The 24,458-nt window shown below is 42.6% G+C and overlaps 1 protein-coding gene across 1 annotated transcript; it reads right to left on the minus strand.

Moving 5' to 3' along the window:
* Window positions 1–475: 475 nt before the first annotated feature.
* On the minus strand, window positions 476–18,433 carry cusr (Copper-only SOD repeat protein). Its single transcript, XM_076293290.1, has 10 exons — window positions 18,011–18,433; window positions 14,089–16,171; window positions 13,235–13,334; window positions 11,436–11,510; window positions 11,045–11,149; window positions 10,440–10,572; window positions 9,928–10,042; window positions 8,462–8,586; window positions 2,105–2,191; window positions 476–1,799 (listed from the first exon to the last, which is right to left on the minus strand). Exons 1-10 carry the CDS (start codon window positions 18,048–18,050, stop codon window positions 1,660–1,662), a joined length of 3,003 nt encoding a protein of 1,000 aa, XP_076149405.1. The 5' UTR covers window positions 18,051–18,433; the 3' UTR covers window positions 476–1,659.
* Window positions 18,434–24,458: the final 6,025 nt, after the last annotated feature.

The following is a 24,458-nucleotide window of genomic DNA, read 5'->3' on the forward strand; positions in this document are numbered from 1 at the left end:
TAATGGTCACGTGACTGTCGTATTCCGCCAGTCAAACAACGCACAGGAGACTCGCCTCCCTTTTTTAGGTAATGAAATCAATTCAAGAATGGGCTAGGAGGATACAGCTGTTTTTACGGCATTGGTATATGTTTTGATTGATATGGCGTTCATTTATTCTTTCTTTCTTTTAAGAGGGGTCTAAAGGCATCTGTTCAACATGCACTTAGTTTATTAAGCGCTTCTTATGCGTTATAGTTTGTATATTATAGTATTTATGTATTTATTTTTAATAGGCTATTGATTGAAATGACATTGTTGTTTATTATTGCTATTATCCTTAATGTAGTTTTACCAACTTTTTTAATTGTTTACTGTTAAATTTAACTTTGTATTGTTGTTATGTGTCACTTTGTGGACAAAAGCATCTGTTAAATAGCCTACCATAACCATAACCATTCTCGCTCTAGATATAATAAATTGAGAAAATGAATCATACAATGAATAGTTTCCTTTAATGCACTGTGAAAATGAAATCTACATTCACATTGTCAATTGATGCAAGAAATAGTGCACTTCAAATATAATACATTCCACACAAAGCATGATGACAGAAAACAAGAAATATACAAATGTACAAATGTAACCCGATCAGGCAAAATAAGTCACAGTGAGCTTTAAAATGATATGAGACCAATGATATGAAACTTGAATAATGCTTTATTCTTATTTTGACTATATATTTATTTATTTATTAATTGGTTTTTGGTATTTTTTCAATGCTTTTTGAAGTAGGCCTAATCGGCCTATATGTCAAAATTAGAATGTGACTGATTTTGTCAGATCGGGTCACAAATGATATTTTGGTCACAGCTTTGGCTATTTGCATTGTTCACATCTACAGACACAGGGCATCATTGTTCATGAAGTGTCTCACAAAGAGGACATACCAGTGCTTTTTGTTGTCATTAATGCATAAAATTAATTGTAAAGCAGATCAACCTCAAATAAACCTCAAATAAGTAGACTTCTCATTTTAACTAAAGTAATTAAACTAATCTTTGAGGTCACAAGAAGCATACAGTAGCCTAATTAAAAGTACATAGTAGAAATTGATTTTCTGTGTGATTTTGATTTACAAAACAGTAGACTACAACTATGCTGCTGTTTTTCAAAAGAGATTATGTGGCAGGCTACTACCCCAATAAAAACAACAAACCATGCAGCAAGTGGACATGTAAGTAGACAGACAGAAAAGATACTTAAACATTTTCGTATATATCTGAACAAAAAAAATATAAAATAGTGCTTAGTTTACATTCCTCAGTTTTAAGATGAAGATAAGTTGAAGATGAATGTACATGTGTGTGAACAGGATGTTTAGGAGGAGCATTTACTGAAAACCTGGCCTGTACAGACATATCATAGACATAGATCATAGATTTATGAGACATAGATCATAGATTTATAGTTTTGTAAGAAAGTTATATTGCCAAAGTATTTTGTTATTCTGTTGGAATTAAAAAAAAGTCAGGCACACTGGAAAAACAAAGTATGTTCCTCGTGACTTGGCATTACACTGTGAGGATGACATAATGACAGTGACAGCCAAGTGATGCTTGGCACAGTCCCTGGTGATACCTCAAGGTTGATGACAGACAGCCTTTGCAGGTACCTAACTTAATGTTGCAACCACAGTTGAAGGAACATGGTGGCAGTTAGTGTGATGGCCAGGGCTGCCTCACCAGCCCACAGGCCGTGAGAACTGGAACTTGAAGTAGTTGTGTTGGCTGTAGTGGGAGCTGTTGTGGCTGTGGCATCTGAGAGACAGATTGGGTTATCATGAGCTGCATGCAATGCTGTGTAGCTGTATATGCATGCTATACATGAAATTGCTATACATGAAACGGTGTGCTACTGCATACATGAAAACGCTATACATGAAACTGTGTTTTATAGCCTACACAAAACTGTGTTTTATAACCTACATGAAACTGTGTTTTATAGCATAGGCTACATGAAACTGTGTTTTATAGCCTACATGGAACTGTGTTACATGAAACTGTGTTTTATAGCCTACATTAAACTGTGTGCTATACGTGAAACTGTATTCTGGATATCTTACCTCTATCGCAGATGGTGTTGGACTCCTGGAACTGGCCCATCAGTGCACTTGATCTCACTGAGCTCAGTGCGCTGGAACTCACATTACCTGTAACAGAGCAGAAACAAGCCTTTTAATGGCTGTCTTTAAACCCTTAACCTTATGAAACTACTAAGCCCAGGACTCCATGACTCAATGATCTCGATTGTATTGCATTGGGTTGGTGATAACTCGGCTGTATAGCGCTTTCGTAACAGTAACATTTCTGCCGTGTGTTTTTCAGATGATTCTCAGAGGAGCTGTAAGATTGGTCAATTCGTCTGTTTCACTCTCTCTCTCTCTCTCTCCCCTGTCTCTCTCCCTCTTTCTCTCTCCCTCTCTCCTTCTCTTTGTTTCTCTCCCCAGTCCTTCTCCATTTTGTTTTTATCTGAAAGTGCTGTGATGGCAAGAAGTCAAACAAAGCCAGTCTTTCTGTGCTATACGCAGAGGTGCTATACACTGCCGCCCTGCTCTGCAGGTTCACACACTGAGACATTGCATCAGGTTACATCAGGTGTCTTTTCATTTTTTTTTCTACTCCACCTCCCCATTCAAAGGGCAGAATTGTTCCCTGCATGGTGGCCAATTACAGGTCATATAATGTAGCTCCCATGAGAAGGGAGCTTAGGCTACAGCTTGTGACACGGACACCAAACACCTATGGAGAATCCCACAGTGCCACATCCATACACCACACCTAGGGTTGCCAACTCTCACGCATCTGGCGTGACACTCACGCTTTCAGCACCAATCTCACGCTCTCACACACACGCAGGAAATGTCACGCCAAATCCATTCTTTTTTTTTGCAATCCGTTCATTTTTTGTTGATGACTAGACTAGACCACAGCATTGTTTCTAAATGACAGGATACGAGTTTAAGGCAAACATATGTTTAGATCAACAGCAGGTAGGTCCAATATCCGCCTACAACGTTCTCAGCGCAGTTTTCTCTGATTGTTGATTCGCTGACTAGGCTATTTTAATCCGGTCCGCGACACCTTCATGGAACACGCTGCTATTTAGACATAAGGCAGACCGACACAAAGTGTGGCCGCCCATTCTTCTCTAGGAACTACTCGCGAAGTAGCCTCACAGACATCACATGAAATAACTTTTTCTCATCTTTTATAAGGTGCTATAGCCGCTATTTGCTGCGATAAACGGTTCGTGAGAAAATTAACTTTCAAGAAATAATCATATATAGGCTACTATAGCTCTGCGCTCATTTCAATTCATATAATTGGAATATCTCACAAACTTTTCGTTCCACACATGACAAACCGTAAACCAGAATAAACAGCAGACCTTACCGAACACAAAGGTGTAATGCAATCCCCTGTACAATAAGCCGTTCTAGAGTAATCCGGTTTTGAAATTGTAGCAAATTTCTATATGGTCTCCAATTTTGGGCTTTAAGCGTCTTAAAACTGAGCTGTGCTTAAATACCTACATATGTGTAAATATTAAAATCAGAGGATATACAGCTCATGGCTAAGAGTTTGTCGATGTAGCCATAATGATTTGTTTTCACAAAATGCTAAGCATGCATGTATTTAAGTGTCTTAAAAATGTGTGCTTATATTGGTCAATGCATAATTTCATAACAGGCCAAATAGAAAATAAATGTTAAATGTTAAATATAGCCTAGACATAATATTAAAATCAGATGATGTAGGATAGTATAGAGCAGTGACGGACTGGGATTAAAAAACGGCCCTGGCATTTTCACCAACCAGCGGCCCACACGGGGACGCGCATGCACGCGCGTGCATGTGCCCGCAACACACAGATATAACTTCACATGCACGGACATAACACGTTTGTAGCCCCATTGGTGATGAACTCTAACTTTAATATGCATAAAGACTGAACCAAGAACATGGATATATCAATGCACAACTCCAAAAATATGAAATATGAAAATGAAAAAAGAATGCAAGAAAGAATAAGAAAGCAAGAGGCAGAAAGCACCATAGAACAGCAGTGCTCTCCATGAAAAGAGCAAAAAGAGTTTTTGTGCTGAAAACTGCACCAATTCGAAATCACGATGGTTAGAGAATGTTCAATATGTTCAATATCCCTAAAGGAATGCATGTCTTCGCCAAAAATGACAAAATACGATGTTAATGCAAATGAACGGCAAACTCTGAAATATAGCCTGAATGTTTTTATCATTGAGACAACAGGGGACCAAGGGTATATAAAAAATTCCGATTGTAGCTTACAGCAGCCGACTATTTAAGTCAAGTTTATAACACTGTGGCACCAAGCGTCTTCTGCTGGAGTAGGAAATAGCAACAGATTGCACAATTCTTGCAGGTAAGCACATTCTTGCTCACCAGGTTTATTTCTGTATCTTTCTATATCTCCGCGGCATCATCAAAGTCCGACGCTTTGACTGTAGGCTATACTCGTTTAGAGGAGACTTTTTCAGGCTGTCCCAGTGCGTGGCGAGATGTGTCAATTCCGACTGTAGATTTTTAACCGTACCTTCACTGAATTTAAGCAGACATTCTCTTATGTTTCGAAGTGCATTTGGGGGCAGTTTATTAGCTTTTATAAGGGGAAAATTCCGAGGATCAAGGCATGCTAGATCGGCAATTCCCATAGACATATACACTAGACGTCGCCTTGACTACTGCTGTTCATTGGAACTAATGCGTCAATCGAGACGCCATCTTGCTTCAGTGATCCACTCCTCTATAACGCATTAGCGTCAATCTGGGCAAAGATCTAGCGAAAATAAAATCACCATAAATCGTCAAAATCTCAAGCAATTATCTAGTTTTTTGGGTTGTTCCAACTGACAGGCATGTATTTATGGTTGAGTCTAGAGAAAACTAAGCTTAAGACTATAATAAAGATACATTTTACCCGTCTAGCCCCATAGCCTCCCATTCATTCTGCACTAGCTAGCGGCGGCCCCTAGAGGAACAATGAGTAAACTGCAACCAGGTTCGATACAATGAAAGTAAACAGGCTCTTCTAGACAGGCTCTGGTTGAGGCCACATACCCCTCATCTCGTTTACTCATGTAAGTTGTAATCTCACCAGAAGTTGCTGTAGATCTGTAGAACATTTACCTCTGCTAGCCTACTACATAGGCTACGCCAGTCGTTACTTTTATAATCATGGGTCAGTGGTGCCATGGGCAAACGAGATGTAGCTGAATTCATAAATGACAAAGCCATGAGAGAGGTGATTTTCTTACGTTTCAACAACAAAGAAGCCGATCTGCCATCATTGTGAGAAGTTCCCAAATTTGTCGCTAATCGCTAAAAAGGTTTTCTATCGCTGGGGATGGCCAAACGTCGCTAAATAGGTAACGCTGACAATACAGGAGAAGTAGTTTAGCGCTTCAGATCCCTGTACAAAGATGGCGGCGGTGTTGACGCATGCTGAGAAGCAGAAGGCGACATCTAGTGTATATATCTATGGGCAATTCCCCGTGCTGAAGGAAGTAGACGCATTCGGTTTTGAAATTCCCAGAAGTCATTAGGCGAGTTCGTCTTGCGGCAGATCTGTGCAGATCTGACTTGATGTGATGCATGCTGGGTTGAACACAATGCATACTGGGATGGACGCAATGCTTGCTGGTTAGAAATTCTGTCCGACTTCTGTCAGCCGGGGAGGGACTTACCACCGTGACACCATGTCACATGGCCTTAAAATAGGCTATCGCGGGAGTCTTAGCCTGCAGACAGATCTTGCAGTTGCCTTCCACGAACTGCACGAGCTGAAACACGCCCTCATGACGTCAGTTCAAAGACGTGATAGGGCCATTTGGGAGGAATGTCCTCATGACGATTATGACTGGAGGCTCATGCTGCTTCCTTATGTTGGAATATGCGAAAATAAACAGAAATCGAAGGGATACCTTCTTATACGTGATTTCTGCAACAATGGTAGGCTAGCCTACTGAAAACGTTTGGATATTCTGTTATTTTCTGCTGTTGGCTAAATAGATAGACACACATATAAGGGAAACACTTCATATTGAATTTATGTGCTACAATGCAGGCCTGTTAACTGTATTACAACAGTGGTTTATTTAAACTACATCATAAGAATTTATTTAGTCAATCATCATGCTCATTTTAATGAGTATGAAAGTTCTGCTGTGTTTATTGCAAACAACATTCCGCGATATCTCCCGCGATGTCTCCCGCGAGTCACGTCAGGCAGACTGTAGCCTTTCTGTCCGGGATGAGCTGCCCTCTGTTGTAGCTCCTCCCGGCTAGCCTCTGAAGATCACGTTTACGTAGAAAGCCAGACGAAAGTCAGACTCAGGCAAGACGAACAAGCCTATTGCTTCATGTAGCCTAACTTTTGTAAACCAATAATAAAATAAAAGATACAGGCAGCATATTTATTTTATTCCAATTTCAAACAATGCACTTTTAAATCATTTGATTGAATAAGGTTACAAAAGAATGTAGACTGATGTAGCCTAAATATTGAGGATCACCATGACTATAATGTAGAGACTCATGTCTGGTATAAATACTGATCAGGTTCCTATTATGAAGGAAGAAAAGGGAGTTAGAGATAAATGGCTTATTCGAAGCCATGTAACACTATTGATGCTTGATAGTGGGCCGAGAGATATTGTAAAACCGTCTTTACGATAAATGGGCCGCGCAAACCCGACAAGCATGCCGCTCCGTGATTGGCCGGCCCACGAGGGCCCGCGGCCCTTCTGGCATCTGCCCAAATGCCAGACCGTCCAGTCCGTCACTCCGGTATAGAGTTAGATAAAGTTGGATGGCTCCAGAACTCACACCAGTGGATTGGGTCTAAAAGGAGCCACACCACTTTTATGACACTATAGCCAAAGCTCCGCTTTAACCCTCTCTGCTATAGCTGTTCTGTTGACCTTTAGATTTGTGGATTGGGTCTTAAAGGAGCCACACCACTTTTATGACACTATAGCCAAAGCTCCGCTTTAACCCTCTCTGCTATAGCTGTTCTGTTGACCTTTAGATTTGTGGCTACTGGGCATGAAGGGCAGGCCAATTATGAGTTCTGTCCAACATTGATGGTAGCTTTAGAAAAAAAGTCAGCAAATTTTAATCATATCGCAATAATACCAATAACCGTGATCATTTTGGTCATGCTTTTTCATCAAATGTTCATACTGTATCTCTAGTGGCTGGTAGACTTTAGAATCCACCAGCCACAATGGTAGGTGGAAAAAAATATTTTAGGCTATTTCCATCCCTGATACATACGTACACTCATACACACATTCATAAGTCTCAATCTGTCCATTTCTTTCCACAAAACTCGCCAGAAGTCATCATTTAAGGGGTTATTTTTCAATTTTTTCTACTGAGCTACTACCTTTTTCAGGTGGGCAGGGGGGCCCTTTTCATGTCTGTGCCCAGGGGCCCAGTGGCTCATAATCCTTCCATGCCACGGGGTTAAAACACTGGTCTTGTTTTCAAGTGCAATCTTTATTTAATTGTACATTTTGAAGAAATTTTTCCATTGTATTATTTAAAAAAAAACATAAATCAGGGATTATACTGTACATAGCAAAAAAGTCAGGGGACAGACATTTTTAAAATTAGGTTTAGGGAAAAATTTAACGCACACGCACTATGACTTCACAAAATCTCACTCCAGCCAAACACCCAAAGTTGGCAACCCTGCACACCACACCACACCACACCACATCTCTCTACTGCAGTGCAGAGCCACACAGAGAATCAACTACCGGTAATAGACGCTGATAAGGCCCTTTATCATTTTCATTTGTAAATATGGGTTATGAGGTATCTGTGGCATTCACCACACCCTGAAGTCATGGGGTAGTTAGTGTGTTAAGTCTGGGCATTCATCTTCAGATTCAGAGCGTTCAACAGGCTCAGGGATGAAAGGATGGGGGATGAAAGGCATTGTATTTACTGTGTTTTGTACGCTCTACCTAAAAAAAGGTGTATTAGTCCTCATGTGGTATAATTATTTCCACTAGTCAGGCAAGGTTTTCCAGAGATTCCACAAATGTATATAACCATTCTCCAACCAACTCACAACTCACAAACCAGCTGCCTACACTGACAATGGAGTTCTTTGTGTCCTGAAATGACCTGAATGTCACAGACACAGCAAGTTGAAAACACAAAGAGTTGCCTTGAAAGATTTGGCAGAAAGAGTTGTTTTTGGCATGCGCACTTTAATGCAAGCTCAGCAGAACACAGCCGATGATGGGTCATCCTGCATGGCTTTTTTAATTTCCACCTGTATTTACATCTCCGACACTAAGCCTGTTTACACAGACAGACTGAGTCAGTGCAAGCGCAAAACAGGTGGGTCATGTGACAGAGCTCTTTACCTGACACCATGAAGGTGACCTGCTGACAGCCATCGGTACGGTCTGTGGAGAGAGGTCCAGGCAGGAGGGTGATCCTCGAGATGCTCACGTTGAGGACATTCGACACTCGGTTACGGAAGTCAAACCTGGAGAGAGGAAGAGTTGCAAATCTCTTGAGCTCATTCCTGGGTGTCTAATGCAACTTGGGTGTCAAAAGAATAATAAGGTCATTGTCACGCACAGTGCTATTTTTCAATGATTGGGGTCCATTATATTGTCATTGCTGTAACGTGATACGATGTTTGGAAAGTATCGTCCCAGTCCCTTGCCTGGTCTCCGTAATCTACACACAAACATCAGCTCAGGACCCACTGTGTGGTTCCAATCTAAAACTAGTTTAGTGAGCTTTGCAGACGCACTTCACACACAATAGGGCTGTGTAATATTACGAGAACAATGCTCCTGCGTTCCAGGATGATCCTCCTTTTCATGAGGTTATTATAGGGATGTGTGTGGTGGAGCATTCACTGTAATTGAGACCTGCCCTTTTCAGAAATTTAAGTATATATACTTTTTTGATCCCGTGAGGGAAATTTGGTCTCTGCATTTAACCCAATCGGTGAATTAGTGAAACACAAACAGCACACAGTGAACACACAGTGAAGTGAAGCACACACTAATCCCGGCGCAGTGAGCTGCCTGCTACAACGGCGGCGCTCGGGGAGCAGTGAGGGGTTAGGTGCCTTACTCAAGGGCACTTCAGCCGCGGCCCACTGGTCGGGACTCGAACCGGCAACCCTCCGGTTTCAAGTCCAGAGTGCTAACCAGTGGGCCACGGCTGCCCGTTAAAAATGTGCGTCATTATTCTGTCTCATAAACTCCAGATTGACAGCTTTATTAATGTTCTGAATAGTTTAATGTTTGTTTAGTGTAATGATGTGGCCGATGCCTATTTGTAATCCTGTTGGCTCTTTCACAATGATCACAATGTGCACCTCAAGACTACATGCTTAGCACTTCACTGAGATGACATTAGGGTTAGGTTGGGAGATGGCATCCAACATAAATTATGTCGTTTAAATCCTTTCCTACTCACTTGACAGATCTGTTTTTTTAAGCCTCTCCTTGAAGGGACAATAAGACCTTGTTGTAATCAAAAACCACCAAACATTGTAGACACATCAGAATGGTAGTATTCAGAGAGTTTTTTTCTCACCAAACACAAATGTTTACGAAAGGTCAATAAAAGACCCAACAGTCAAACATGCAGTGAAAGTGTTTCTCAATTTATCTTCAAGTAGATCTGCAAGTAGCCTGTGCTTGTTATTTTTTTAGAACAGTCAATATAAAGCCCAAACGTAAAAGAACAAAATGGACTTTGTATAAATGGACAAATATTGCCCTTTGCAAGAATGATTATTGTAAGTCTAAATGCATTTCTGTGACACTAACGCCACCTTGGTATTGCGATCGCCATGAGGCCCCACCTGCTGAAAGACGACACGCTGGGGAAGAGCTGCTGAGCAGACGGCGACTGTGGGAGAAGCGCGGCACAGGCGATGACATTGTTTCCCTGACGGAGGACCAGTGACCTCTGGATGACTGTAGGATGACACCAACACAAATCGGATGAAGGTCGGTTTTTTACCACAAACGTCCAAAATGAATGTCTATATTAGGACTAATCACAAAAGAATTCAACACATTATAATTAAACTGTGTTCTGTGATTGGGTAATAATCCCTTTAGTGCTCAAATTCCAGCCCATTTCTCCCCCAAGTCATCAAGTGTCCTGTGGCCATTTAAGTTCCAAATTAACACTAGCCATGTTTGTGACAGTACCTTTTACGTAATGTCCAAAAAAAAGCTAGCCTTAAAAGTGCAAAAGTTGCATACACATAGTTGATATTTCAACTGAAACACAAAACATAAAAGCTGAAAAACAAAAGCTGAAACAAAAGCTGAAAAACAATTGTTTTTACAGTGACGTGGCTGATACCTGTGAAATCCCCAGCCATCTGCAGCGTACTGTCAATAAACAGTTGTCTCTTGGTCAGGTCGACTGTGCCATGCCTGGCGGTCAGATCTCCAACCTCACAGTTCAGGGGACTGTCTGCAGAACAGGTGGAACTCTGGAACAGAATGAGAGAGTGGCAGAGGTTATAGCACGATGAGACAAAAACGTTCCTCACCACTCTTTCAGTTCCCTTCTGCAGAACACATGTGATTTAACCAGATGCACCCACACACACACACACACCTCCCACATGTGCAAATAATACAACAGGAGACCAGTACAGGTTATATTCTATTATACAGTATCTCTAATGAAGACCAGTACAGGTTATATTCTATTATACAGTATCTCTAATGAAGACCAGTACAGGTTATATTCTATTATACAGTATGTTTAATGGAGACCAGTAGGTTATATTCTATTATACAGTATCTTTAATGGAGACCAGTACAGGTTATATTCTATTATACAGTATCTTTAATGGAGACCAGTACAGGTCATATTCTATTATACAGTATCTTTAATGCCAGTTATCGCTGATGATGGTGTTTTGTGATGGTGGTGGGGGACTGGAGAGATAGACGTACCGCCTCTGTCACATTGAAGGGATTGTACGTGGCTCCTGCACCATTGCAGGCAGTGTTGTTGTCACTGACTCGATTCTCAGTCAAAAACCAGTAGGCCTGTGTGCTCTGTTAAAAGCAAAACACACCTCTGGTTATCGCAGATTCCACAACCTGATCTCTGTCTCTCTATCACCCTCCATCAGCTAGCCCAGCCCTATCAGCACTTCATGAATTCCCGGTGAGCAACTGACTATAGGTCAGTTCTGGAGCTGATCTGGCAGGTAGCTTGATTCATGCATGCAACAGCATCAGCCAATTTCTGGGTAGACCAGTGACTGTTTAATAGATTAGGGTTGACAAATGTTAACACACAGAAATGTTGTTACGCACAGAAAATGTAAATTCTACTCACATTTGTGGAGTTTATTTGCAGGTTTACTTCCAGTATGGTGTCACTGTAGCTGCCATCAGGAAAGCTCTGTTGAGACTGAACACATGTATCTTTGTTACTTCAAATGTGTTGGTTACAACAGACCACTGCTAGCTCACTATGTAGTACTAGTATCTAAGAATACAACAAGATCTGCTTCTTGAGTCAAACTCTGACTGAACTGAGACTGAACACATGACATATATATTACAAGGATTCATGGATTTCTACTTGTTACATACATAGAGATACTACTGTAAAACAAAAAGTGAAATGGCATTAATTGCAGCGGTGTCCCGAGGGAACACCCAACTATTTATAAAGATAAAGAGATTGAAAATATTTTAACCATAGTGTGTGTGTGTGTGTGTGTGGGGGGGGGGGGGGGGGGGGGGTATGTCCAGTCCATGTAGTGTCATCTTAAAATGTTTTGTGTGTTTAGGAACCGGACGGCCTGAGGATAGAAACTCCTACATAGTCTTTTGTTTTATAGATAGATAGATAGATAGATAGATACTTTATTGATCCCCAAGGGGAAATTCAAGAGTTTTAGCCATGTGGCTACAGAGGTGTCTGAATAGTCCACTGTCAGGGTGTGGAATGTCTTTTAAAACGTTTCGTGCCCTCTTCTGGTGTAGATGTCCTGCAGGGCAAGGAGAGGAGGCGGTTCATTCATTGCGTTAATTATACTGTATAATCTTGTTTAGCTAAAGACGGTGATGCATGGGGCTACTTTGAGCAATGTTCCTAGGATACCACATAACCAGTTCACCAGTTTCCTGTTCATGGTTAGAGATAAAAAAAAATGTAACAACAGTGTCAATTAAAATTGCACCAGTACATGCAAGAAGACCTGCCCCTTGACAAGAAAAGTGTCTCATGATTTAAAAATCATGAGAGAGAGAGAGAGAGAGAGAGAGAGCAACACATTATTTCCTCATGCAGGTCCCTCTGTGACACCTTCTTGAGGAACACTGTAACTGAATCTGCGCCTACTAGTAATTTTACTGAGGCATAAATAAGGGACAAACACTCTAAATCATCTTACGTGTGCAAACACTGTGGGATGGGGCAAAAGGGCATTTATTTATATCGCTGACTTCATTCATTTGTGAAGATGAAGCACCACAGCAGAAATGCAAGTGCACTGGTCTTGTGAGCATTACACTGTAACAGCAAATAAATATAAATTCTGTCATAATTAAATTTGAACTGACTGACTGCTGAATGATCCCTAAACAAGGGAAGACACAAGGTCACGAAACCAACATATGTCCCGACAATTTTGAATCTGAATGATGGACGTGAGCCTGTGAAGCAGGACCCAGATCTCCTTAAGGTGTCAGTGCCATCTGCTCGCACTACAGACACATCACAGAACCCACAGCCCAGCGAGACCGGCGGCCGGCCCCTCCTGACAGTCTCCGCCAGCGCAAACCCATCTCCTGCTCCTCCTGCTCCCTTGATTAATGCAGACCGATGAGCAGGGACCCTGGGTGTGTGGTGTCATCTTGTTGTGGCAGCTTTTTAAAGCGACCCACGGCTGAGTGGTAGAGGTGGTTTGGAACTAGCCATTAATGTGATAAGCCAAAGTACTGTGGCTTGGAATCAGTTACTTATTTAATTTATTTTGTTTTTGTTTTGTTTTGTTTAAAAAAAAAAAAAAAAGACTAGTGCGCGGGTTGTGATGTATTTAAATATATCTTTTGGTGTATTCTGGTGAATTTGATGTAACTGTTAATGTGATTAATCTGTCTTTCCCTTGTGAATCAGTATCTCACCAGAGTGATGGTTCCGGAGACAGTGCCACTGAAACTGGCGCTCGCTGTCACCCACTCGGCCCCGTTGATCGTCTCCGCTGAGATGTCTGAACACTGCAACCTGAAGTTCAGACCAGGAACAACACAAATACAATAACTACACCAGCACCATCAAGCCATCATTGGGGGCCACCATTATGATTATCTTTGTTTCCACCATTATGATTATCTTCGCTTCCATCATTATGATTATCTTTGCCGGCTTCCATAGAGCCTGCATGCCAATATTGCCTGTCTGGTATTTCAGATATCTAATGTAGTGTAGAGGCTTAGGTATGAGCTACACCAGGCACGTAACTGAAGTGTTCCGTCTGCTGCAACAATTAGCTGCCACTGTAATCAATGGAAGTAGCTACACCAGACGTGATAGCGGCACGTACGTTCGAAAAAGATAGACCAGTCTTTTAAAATGAAGTTTACGCGTTGCGAACGGAGCGTTTCAGTTACGTGCCTGGTGTAGCTCATACCTTCCACAGCGGTGTGCATAGTTCAGTAGTGTGACACTGTGGGAAGAGGAGTCACCGGTGCTTCTTTTGGCATCAACTACACGGCCAGGGAGATTCAGCTCTGCCGGTGCTTTCCCTTTAACCTCCACAACACTCTGAAGTTACAAGACTCAATGAGGAAGCACTGCTTCCAGATCTACTATTTAGTTCTACTTTTTTCCAAATGAATAATACTCATGGCACAAGTGTGTCCTAGTCAATAACAACCTAGATTAATTTAGCCATTCAAATGTTTCCTGAAGACCGTGTTAAATACAGATACAAGACAATGCAGAGGTGTTTAGTCATAGACAGGAGACTATGTCTAACCTTGATCCGTCGAGCTGGTGCAGAACCACAGACCGGCCGACGATACTGTTTTGTCCCGACAGTGGCATGTTACTGTCCATGAAGTTGTCTTGCAGCTTCGCCAGGCCTCTCAGTGTTCCAAACTTCCCACCCATGTCCCCAACCTCATACTCGTCTGTGGTGCCCACGGTCGGCTCTGGGTCGGTGGACGTGTTTATGTTGAAAGGGTTGAAGTGACCCATGATGTTGTCGTTGGAGCAGGGCTCCCTTCCACTCAGAATGGGCAGTATGTGGACGTGGTAGCCCCCCACAATTTCCCCCAGGTTGGACAGGGAGACTGCGACATTGGTCAGTCCCTGCGGGGAGTCTTGGGAGAAGCGGACGCTGCCGGTCGAGATACCACGCCCAAGCCAGGTTCCAGTGGTCGCGGATGGGAAGCTCAGTTGGGTCAGGTTGGCACAGGCAATCCTGGGGCCGCCGCGATTCTCTGCGTGGATGACTATTGAGCGGCCGATGGCCTTAGACAGCCAGAAAGTGGAGTCAGTGAAAAAGCTTTTTGTTGCCAGTGCGCCCGCAACGGGCCCAAGGTTCAGAGTCCGGAGCTTGGACGAGAAGTCCCCAATCTCACAGGCGAATGGGCTCCCTGGTCTGCAGTTTGTCGCATAATTGCCATCAGTCACGTTCACACTGAAGGGGTTCCAGTGACCACCTGTTGTGCCACATCGCATGCGGTCGTCATCCGTTTCCGAGCTGATTGAGTACATGTGGACGTGCCAGTTGTGGCCCTTGGTGGCTGTAGTTGAATTCGCCCCGTAGGAAAGGTCCAGGAATATCGACACGTCCGAGTCGGGGTCGCTGGTCAGCTGGGTGAGCAGGGCGGTGCCCACCACAGGGAACTGGAAGACGGCCCTTCCCACCGTCACGGCGCCAGGGTAGCCGATGCTGCTGCAGACATACCTGGCACCGCCGGGCTCGTGGATAACCATGGACCGGCCTACGATGCTGTTCTGCCCAAAGAGCGGAAAATTCCAATCCATAAAGGAACCTACAAATTCCGTCAAACCTGACAGGAAACCATGTTTACTGCTGAGATCTCCCACTTCGTACAGGTCGTGGGTGGAGCCGGGTCCCGAAGGGTATGCAGAGCTTGAGACATTGACACCAAAAGGGTTCCAGTGACCGCCGATGTTGTCGTTCATGCATCGGCTCTGAGGGGGAGACCTTGTCTCCGGGAGGGGATAGTGGTGAACGTGGTACGGCCCCACCAGGCTTCTCAGGTTGGTCAGGTTCACTGTGATCATGGTGGTGTGGAAAGGACATGCCTGTCTGAACGTGAAGACACCCTTGATCCCTCTCATGTCAACGCGCGACCTGACAACCTTCTCCTCCAGACGGCGGATCTGGGCACACACAGTGTTGTTGGTGGGGTTCATGTGCAGGAGGACGTAGCGCACTGCGCTGCTATCGAAACTTGAGACGAGAAGACGGGACTTGGCGGGTGTGACGGGAGAGCCAATGCTTAGCTGTCCGAGTGTCGTCGTCTGACCTGCAAGGTCAGCACTGCTTAGGAGCGCCTCGCAGTTAGCTGCGGAGCTAGTCGACGTTAGCACATTCGCGTTAGTGAGGGAGGCTGCACTTTGTTGGACGTAGTACACGTCTGCAAGGACCGTGGCTCCTTCCTCTCCTGTGATTTGCCGAAAGTAGACGTCACCTGCCACGGGGGTGAAGAACCGAGCCCGCCAGGTTTTCACCTGTTCCTCTCTTCTGACAACGGCGCACGACTTTGTTCTATTGCACGTCGTCACTGTCAGGGACAGAGCGTCGAGGCTCGACATCTGGGTGAACAAGCTAGATACATTGACTGTCGAGACAGGTGAGCTGATGGAGAATTCGAAGACACTTTTGCCAATGTGAGCCTCCAGGCAAGGCTGCTGAAAGGTGCCATACATGACTGGGAACACAGACAGGGAGAGGTTGAGAGCGTCACACATGCCTGTGCCGGTGAGGTTGACCATTGCTTCCCCTGACGTGGAATTGAACTGCACTGAGCCCATGACACCGGCCATGTTGAAATCGGCGCTGTATTGAACGCAGTGCGCTGAGCCTGCAAGGGTGAGCACAACAGGGTGGTAGGTGTGAATACACCTGCTAAAGTTTGATTCATGTTTCATTTCATTATTGATGAAAGACTCCATTATTTTGCATTTATTTCTAATCAACATTTATGTAGGCTACAGAAACTTCAAGTACAGTTAAGGTATCAGATCAAATCTATGATGGTGCTGATTGCAGTACCACATGACCACATGAGTTACAGTGGCTGAAGACACTGTCTATTGGACAGTAAGATTTGTGTGCCAGAATTTATGAAATGTTTATTTGGTTTGATTAGAAATGATGTACATAATTACTATTGTGTACATAATAAAACATGTCAAAATGGTTTGATACAGATACAGAGCATTTATCTTGGCCCAGCTGGGTCGCGGCTGCAGCGTGGTTTGAGCCACACCTGAGGCACGGTGTGACTGCTCTAACCTGTTACCATGGGCACTGAATGAACCCCGCCACCCCCATAGGAATAGGCTTATGACCAGAAATTGAGGGATGTGCTCATTTTGGCCAATTTGTCCTCACTTTTAGACACAACCTGTCCTCCTTTTCAGAGTGTAGTTGGTGCTCACCCTATTTCTATTTTGTGCCTCAGAAATAGCACACACGTAGCCTCCACTTCCCTTTTAATAAACACAAATTATGACTATCAACTCTTTTCAATGTATTTCTGCACAGAACCGCTCGCGTCATGCGGAAAAAATAGGCGTCCCTTCTATTCTCTAGCTGGGTCGCGGTTGCAGTGCAGTTCCAGATAGTTTACTTAAACACAATATCCCAACTTGATCAGAACTTTTCAATATGCTAAATATTAGAACACATTTTTACATTGTGTTTGCCTATTTATCATTTAGCAGTTTTTGAAATCCTAAAATATCGAAGTCGGTATTGGTCTTTAAAATCCCATATCGGTCGGGCTCTAATGTGGAGTAGTAGAGCGCACTGGCTGAGCATCTCAACTATTTAGCTACATTCTAAGTTTGTGATATGAATTTACATGGAGTGCTCCAAACCTGACAAACTGCTTTCATTGCTAAGCCTGGTCATGATGCTGAATGACTTGCTTAAGTGATTCAAATACAAGATCTTCAATGATGTGAACAACATACATGGCATGGTGGGTTGACAGAAAATATGTTTAGAAGACAGGTCTAATTTGTTTGCATGTATGTGCCACCACCATGATTACATTGGAAGCTACCTGTTGCAGCACATTGAGTGCTTCAGTGGCGTGCCAGTTTCAGGCTGCACCTGTATGGCCTGTAATGTAGGGCTTTCCTCCTTATAGCGTAAGCAACCTGACGCAACCTGTCTTGTCTAGTAAATCCCATGCACGCTATTTCAACCAACAGTCTGACGTTTACTAGGTTTAGTCAAGAGTGTAATGCATTCTGTTAGAGGAAGGCAAACTTGAATGGTCAGCTGTGCTTCTTTGATGTGAATCAAAACATTCAGCTCCTACTGTACTGCTGTTGCCTCCTTTGTTTCCTCCTTCCTAATGTTACATTCCTAACAACTGAATTAAAATCATCACTGCACTACTTCCATAGAATAGAACAGACAACTTCATAACCATGTGGTTAGCCTTTAGACTAATGGCAGTGAATATTCAGAAATGTCAAGCCTGAAGTATGATACACATGGTGCAATGAAAATATTGGATACCTGCAAAAAGCGTGGCTATAATTCATAATGAAGTCTGTAACTCTGATGAAAAGATTTATAATTCAATTGATTTGAAATTTGCAACATATTTAGTTATGAGATGGTGAATGAAAGCACCAACAGCAGTCAAAAACTTCTTAGATACAAAAAAAATCATAGTACTCACCCCAAAGAGCCAACAGCAGCAAAACTAAGGAGGAGCGCATGATGACAGAACTAAATGTATGTGGGAGAGCTCTGGTGTGTGTGTGTGTGTGTGTGTGCGTGTGTATAAATGAATGCTGTATGTTCGTGTGACTGTGATGCGCACTTTCGACCCTCAGTTCTCAGTTCCCTTTTGTGTGTGTGTGTGTGTGTGCAGCTGCATGTGCCTGAAGACAGGTGACTGAGTGTGCGCTTAATGTGCATGTAAATGGATGTAAGTGTGTGCTCGAGGTGTCTATACTATGTGACGTATAATTGATATGCTGTGTCTGTGTGTGCATAAGTGTGTGTGTGTGTGCGCGCCTGTGTGCGTGTGTGTGAGAGAGAGCCGTATTAGAGTGCGCAACTCCCTGCAGACCAAGGCTCTGCGTGGCTGGGCGGCTGCCTCCAGCCCTCTTCTATAGCCACTGGGGTAGAGGGAGGGGACACGGTGGGAGAGCTGGCACAGGCACAGGCGTCTCTCTCTCTCTCTCTCTCTCTCTCTCCACCCCACCCTCCCTCGGGCTGGACATGGCCTCCCGCCAGGTGGAGGCGTAGAGCAGGATGCCAACACAAACCATTTCATCGTGGTAGATACCTGTCCGTGTGTGTGTGTGTGGGTGTGTGTGTGTGTGTGGGGGGGGGGGGGGGGGGGGGGTGATTCAAAGTACAAAGTCCTGTGACATTTCAGTGATGATTCTGACGCTATACTGTAGTCACAGAGAACAGTGTGTCTTTTCCTACCCTGTCATTATCCGTGGTTTGAGCAGTGTTTTTCCCTTCCACTTTTCCCTTTACCTCTTCCTCCTGTTCCTCCATTGTGGGATAGGTGGGTGGTTTGGGTGTTATTTCCTGTTCTAAAAATAACCCAACGTGAAGCCACAACGGCTTATTTTGGGTTGTGGTTGGAGCCATTTAGGAGCTCCTCATCAGTTTGGAGAGGACTCTTCTGTCAGGTGGGCTATAACAGGACTATTTCTGTCCTCCTTGATTGCACAGACACAAAAGGAGGTGTGTGTGTGTGTGTGTGAGGGGGGGGGGGGGCACAGGGGTTGGGGGGGAAGAGATGTCCACTGCGATGATTGAGGGAGTGTTGTTGAGTTTAAATACTCACCATCTAACAAGCTGGACAGACAGAGATAGAATCTTACCTCAACATGGGTGAGAAGAGCCCTTCTTCCATGAGCTTGTTTCATCGGTGTCTCTTCCATTCATAATGTGTGAAGGAGAGAGAGATAAGACGTAAAAGTGTTGCTATGAGAAAAAAAAAAAACTTGACATGTAAATTGTAACATGATCACTGTCTGTGGAACAAGGCTCCTCTCATGGCACAATAGAAGGCTTCCCCACTAAGCCATTAACTGCATAGTGTGAGCGGTCACAAACGGGAATGGATGACTCCGTTTTCAGAAGAACTCTCAAGAGTATACAGTTTTTTCTGATTGCTTAAGCACATTTTTTGTAACTATGGCTTTTTTTGCAAAACTCTACACACAAATGGCAAAACCTCTTACCCAATCAGCAAAAGATTGTAGTTCTCTTGCAAAAGCTAACACACCTTGCTTAACTCTTCACACCTTCGTAAAAATGGTGTTTTCGTATCTAACAGTAAACACAAGCCATCACAATAGTAAGCACACAATGTGCCAACAACACACTGATGGTATGAATATAAAACACATCTGGCTTTTGCTTTCTCTGTGCACAAGGTAGACTATGTCAGTTTGAGGTCATACTTTTGTCATAGTTCTGTAAACATACAGGGATCCAAACTTCAAGTATTACAGTAGTGTTTATTTACACACATCAAAACAAACACAAGTGTGTTTTTCCAAGTCAAAACACAAAATAGCATTTCACTGAGACAAAACAAATCAGTCTACATCGGGTCCTCTCTCTCAAATTTCTGTCTACATCACATGCAATGTCCTAGTCCAAGGCACCGGGAAAAATATATTCTGGAATGCCGTATCCAGGCCTGACATGACAATATCCCCACATGTAGACTGTTTTTTTGTCTGTAAAAGGGCTATTTCTTTCTCTTTTCACTCTTCCCGCTCACTCCATTGTACATTACCTGTGGATTATTTATAGTGCTTAGGCTGATTGCAGAGTGAACTAATTATCTAAAACAGTTTTCACATGAGAAAGTGTGCCAGAGAGTTGGCAAAATAGTGTAAATAATAGCCATTGTGCCTACAGTTGTGCAAACTGAGTGCAAAGCAGTGTTTGTGCTTTTAGTTTTGCGAACTCAGTGAGTGGTTTTGCCATTTGTCTGTAGAGTTTTGCAAAAAAAGCCATTAGTTACAAAAAATGTGTTTAAGCATTCAGAAAAAACTGTAAAAGCAGAACTGTGCAGTGAGGACATTCTGAAGAGGACTCAGACATTTAACATACATAGCAAGACCATCACTTTAAGCAGCTGGAATTAAAAATAAAAATACAGTGATGATGATGAAGATGAAGATGATGATGATGATGATGATGATGATGATGATGATGATAGGACAATACATTTTGACACAAAACTCTCCAATGACCTTCACCCTGAGAAAGACTCACAATACTACCTGGCTATCAGACTTTCCAAACACAAACGTTCCATAAACATTCATTGCCCTAAAAGCTGATTTACCCAAGCTAAGTGTCGTATCATGTTACATCTTCCTAAGTGTTAAGAGACAGGTCACCACTGTGTAGTGCAGTCAGTGGTTCTCAAAGTGTGGGGCGGGCCTCACTAGTGGGGCACAAAGACATGGCAGGTGGAGCGCCATCAAGTGGAGGATTTTTTTGTGCCCATCGCTAACAATGCCTTTCTTTTTTGATAAGCAAGATCATAGATTCAAAACAAATTAATCACAGACAAACATAGGAGTCATAAACAGACCGACATATGACTTAAAATAAAAAAAAAACATTTGAACCAGACCAGAAATATAACATGGAGCCAAAATGTGAGACCATTTTGCCTGGTTGATGGGGTCATGTGGGGTTTGTAAATTCCCCACCTCCAAAGTGGGGAATGACAGAAAAAGTTTGAGAACCACTGGTGTAGTGATTACTCAGTAGTGCCATATTCTGGCAACCAAGTTCCTGTTTGGAGACTACCATGGATTTTATGGAAAATGGACAAGACAAGCCCTCTACTAGACTTCCACTAGCATGTATTTGTGTTTCAAATGTTTGTTTATTTCCTAATGGAGAACATATTATTGACTGTACTTGAAATAAGTACTATAACACAGCTATGGCAGACATATTAACAGAAAACAATATAGGCCTAATTTTCCGTCCGTTTGGGAAGGAGCCCATTGACACCTATTTGTTTTTGCGATGAAATAAAACAAATATTACAAAATAGTCAACATGTATAATGACAATAGAGACGGCCAACATACAGTCACAGACAAGGTATGTTAAGATTCCATTTGTAACATTATAGAATGTACTTTTGGTTTCATGTTGAGTTAAATAAATTAATTATAGCCCAGTGCACTTAAGCTGTCATCAGTCACATCTTCCAAGTTTTTTTTTTTCTGCTCCCATGAGCAAGGGCGTCAGTTTGTTTTTAATAGTGGTGGGGACAATAACCATAAGCTTGAGTGTGGTTTGAAAAGTGCAGGGTACCCTTATGTAAGCTATTCATCCATTCAACGCTGCATTACAAGCCCTCTACTAGACTTCCACTAGCATGTATTTGTGTTTCAAATGTTTGTTTATTTCCTAATGGAGAACATATTATTGACTGTACTTGAAATAAGTACTATAACACAGCTATGGCAGACATATTAACAGAAAACAATATAGGCCTAATTTTCCGTCCGTTTGGGAAGGAGCCCATTGACACCTATTTGTTTTTGCGATGAAATAAAACAAATATTACAAAATAGTCAACATGTATAATGACAATAGAGACGGCCAACATACAGTCACAGACAAGGTATGTTAAGATTCCATTTGTAACATTATAGAATGTACTTTTGGTTTCATGTTGAGTTAAATAAATTAATTATAGCCCAGTGCACTTAAGCTGTCATCAGTCACATCTTCCAAGTTTTTTTTTTTCTGCTCCCATGAGCAAGGGCGTCAGTTTGTTTTTAATAGTGGTGGGGACAATAACCATAAGCTTGAGTGTGGTTTGAAAAGTGCAGGGTACCCTTATGTAAGCTATTCATCCATTCAACGCTGCATTACAATATGCTCAACAGTAGTGTTGCGCCGGTTAAGGTTTTTTAACATCCGCACCCACTCGACCCTCAATATGCACTGATTAACTACCCGAACCTGACCCTACCCGACAAAAAAAAAAAAAATGAGAAGTCTTTTTGCCGCAACGTGTGTCTGAAAACGAGGTGAAACCGACTGCACTTTGGTTGCATTTGCTTTGCTGTTGCTTAGAATATTAGATTCTTGCGATATATGTCTTCAGACAATAAAAAGTAATTTGGAAGGGAAATTGAAGCGAAGAGTTGCCCCCTGCGTTGGCCGTGATTCCCCTTTGAAAATCAGAGTTTCACAGGCTACTGTGGCCTTGGTCAGTGGCGCCGCCAGCCGTAATCCTGTAGCCTATGTGCGTACAATTCATTCATGAAATCATTCAATACAACAATAAAAATAGCTTGTGTACTGTCTTAATTGAAACATGTTTCACGCACAAATTATAACCTAGGGCAAAGAGAATGGACATCTCAACATAAGGATACATTAGAACAGTGTTTCTCAAAGTGTGGTCCGGGGACCACTGGTGGTCCGCAAGCTAGCCCAAGTGGTCCGCGAGCAGACGTGGTAAAATATAATATAGATGAGTTGTTTGCAATATTGAACCAACTTGTATGTAAATCCAAACATTTCTGCAACACTGCCTATGTAAGCCATGCCAGTTTAAATCATATGAATTCTCTGACACAATAATACAATCAAAGTGGTTCAGTGAGTAGGCCTATTGTGTAATTTACTATTGAAGTAGGTCTAATTTATTTATTTATTTTTAGCTAGGTGGTCCGTGAAGCTTTTTTTATTGATTAAGTGGTTCTTGGTCTGAAAAAGTTTGAGAAACACTGCATTAGAAGATGATGATTGGTGTAAACTTTGTCACACGACGTGATAAGCAGTTCGGGCGCATAAAAACGCAACGTTCCATTCAGTCATAAATCATTCAAAAGTAGGCCTAGTGCTCGTCATGAAAAGAAAACAGCAGCTTAATATTTTTCAGGTGTTTAACAGTAGGCCTAGGCGCACTGTATCAGTTATGCCATAGGCAGTGAGATTATTAGACATTGCATCCTGTCACTCTGTTTGGAACATCGCAGTTCGGGTTGATAAGATTCAGTTAATGCGAGTATGGGTCGTCTCAAAGTTTGGGACAACTTTGGGACAACTAACTACTTGTTAGGTTACCAATAGCTGTCTTTTCTCTAGGACTAGGCATATCGGAAATCGTGACATAAGCTCGTTGGTTTCTTTTTTCTTTTCTTTCTTGTTCGCGTGTTGGGTAGTAAAGCGATAATGCATTTAAATCAATGTAGGCTACATCAGAGCCGATATGGCCAGCCCTGATATGCTGCTCTGTAAAGGTATTTCTGTCCCACCCAAATTTGCTGAACTACTTGCGAAATAGCCTATTCATCACAGACATCACATGTATCACACGAAAGAGCTTTTTCTCAGCTTTTAAACGATGTTGGTGGTTAGTTGTTGTGGTAAACGGTTCGCGAGAAAAGTAGCTTAATTTAATCATATTTCCTGCGCCCGTCTCCCTACCCATTCATCTTGGCTTCGCGAACTTTCCGAACCCAAGACCTTACCGAACACAAAGGTGTAATTAAAGTTTAAAGTTTTAATTAAAGTTTAAAGCACTCCCCTGTACAGTTAGCCATTCCAGAGTAATCCGGTTTTACATTTGCAGCAATGTCTATATGCATGTCTCCAACTTTGGGGTTCACAATGTGTTTAAATTGTTCAATAGGCCTACATGATTTTATAGCAGGCCAAATACAAAATAAATGTTACAAATATCGCCTAGATAGCCTATCTGTAAACATTACAATATACATATATAGGCCAGACCGACCCTCGAGTTCATGCTTTGTTTTATCGCTGGATTTTAGGATAGCCTACTAGCCTATGGCAACCGATTGCATTCCGAGCTACAGTCAACTCTAGCAGGCATTACATGACTGGAGGGTCGGGTGGGTGCGGATGTTAAAAAACCTTAACCACGCAACACTCGATCCACACATATCCAGGCAGGTTTGCATGAGGTGAGGATGTCGTTGTGCGCGCCTATCGCATGGTTTAGACTCGATGATTTCATATGTGGGGATTTTTTCGGTCGCAATTGGTTTGCACTTTTTTAGAAGTGGTGGGGACATATCCCACCCGTCCCCACCGTAATCTACGCGTATGCCCATGAGAAACCTATAAAAAACATT

This window comes from Alosa pseudoharengus, unplaced genomic scaffold (assembly GCF_046254945.1).
Source record: "Alosa pseudoharengus isolate Yale_2024_CS ecotype anadromous, Long Island Sound unplaced genomic scaffold, YU_APseudo_1.1 YU_APseudo_1.1_scf_1, whole genome shotgun sequence".
NCBI lineage: Eukaryota > Metazoa > Chordata > Actinopteri > Clupeiformes > Clupeidae > Alosa > Alosa pseudoharengus.

Bases quoted from the DNA above. Each gene is read 5' to 3' on its own strand.
- cusr (XM_076293290.1), bottom strand. From the start codon at position 18,050: ATGCGCTCCTCCTTAGTTTTGCTGCTGTTGGCTCTTTGGG. The intron at 2,192-8,461 runs GTAAAGAGCTCT...GCTCTGTTACAG, and splicing joins GGTCACCTTCATGGTGTCAG to GTAATGTGAGTTCCAGCGCA. The intron at 1,800-2,104 runs GTAAGATATCCA...TCTGTCTCTCAG, and splicing joins CAACACCATCTGCGATAGAG to ATGCCACAGCCACAACAGCT.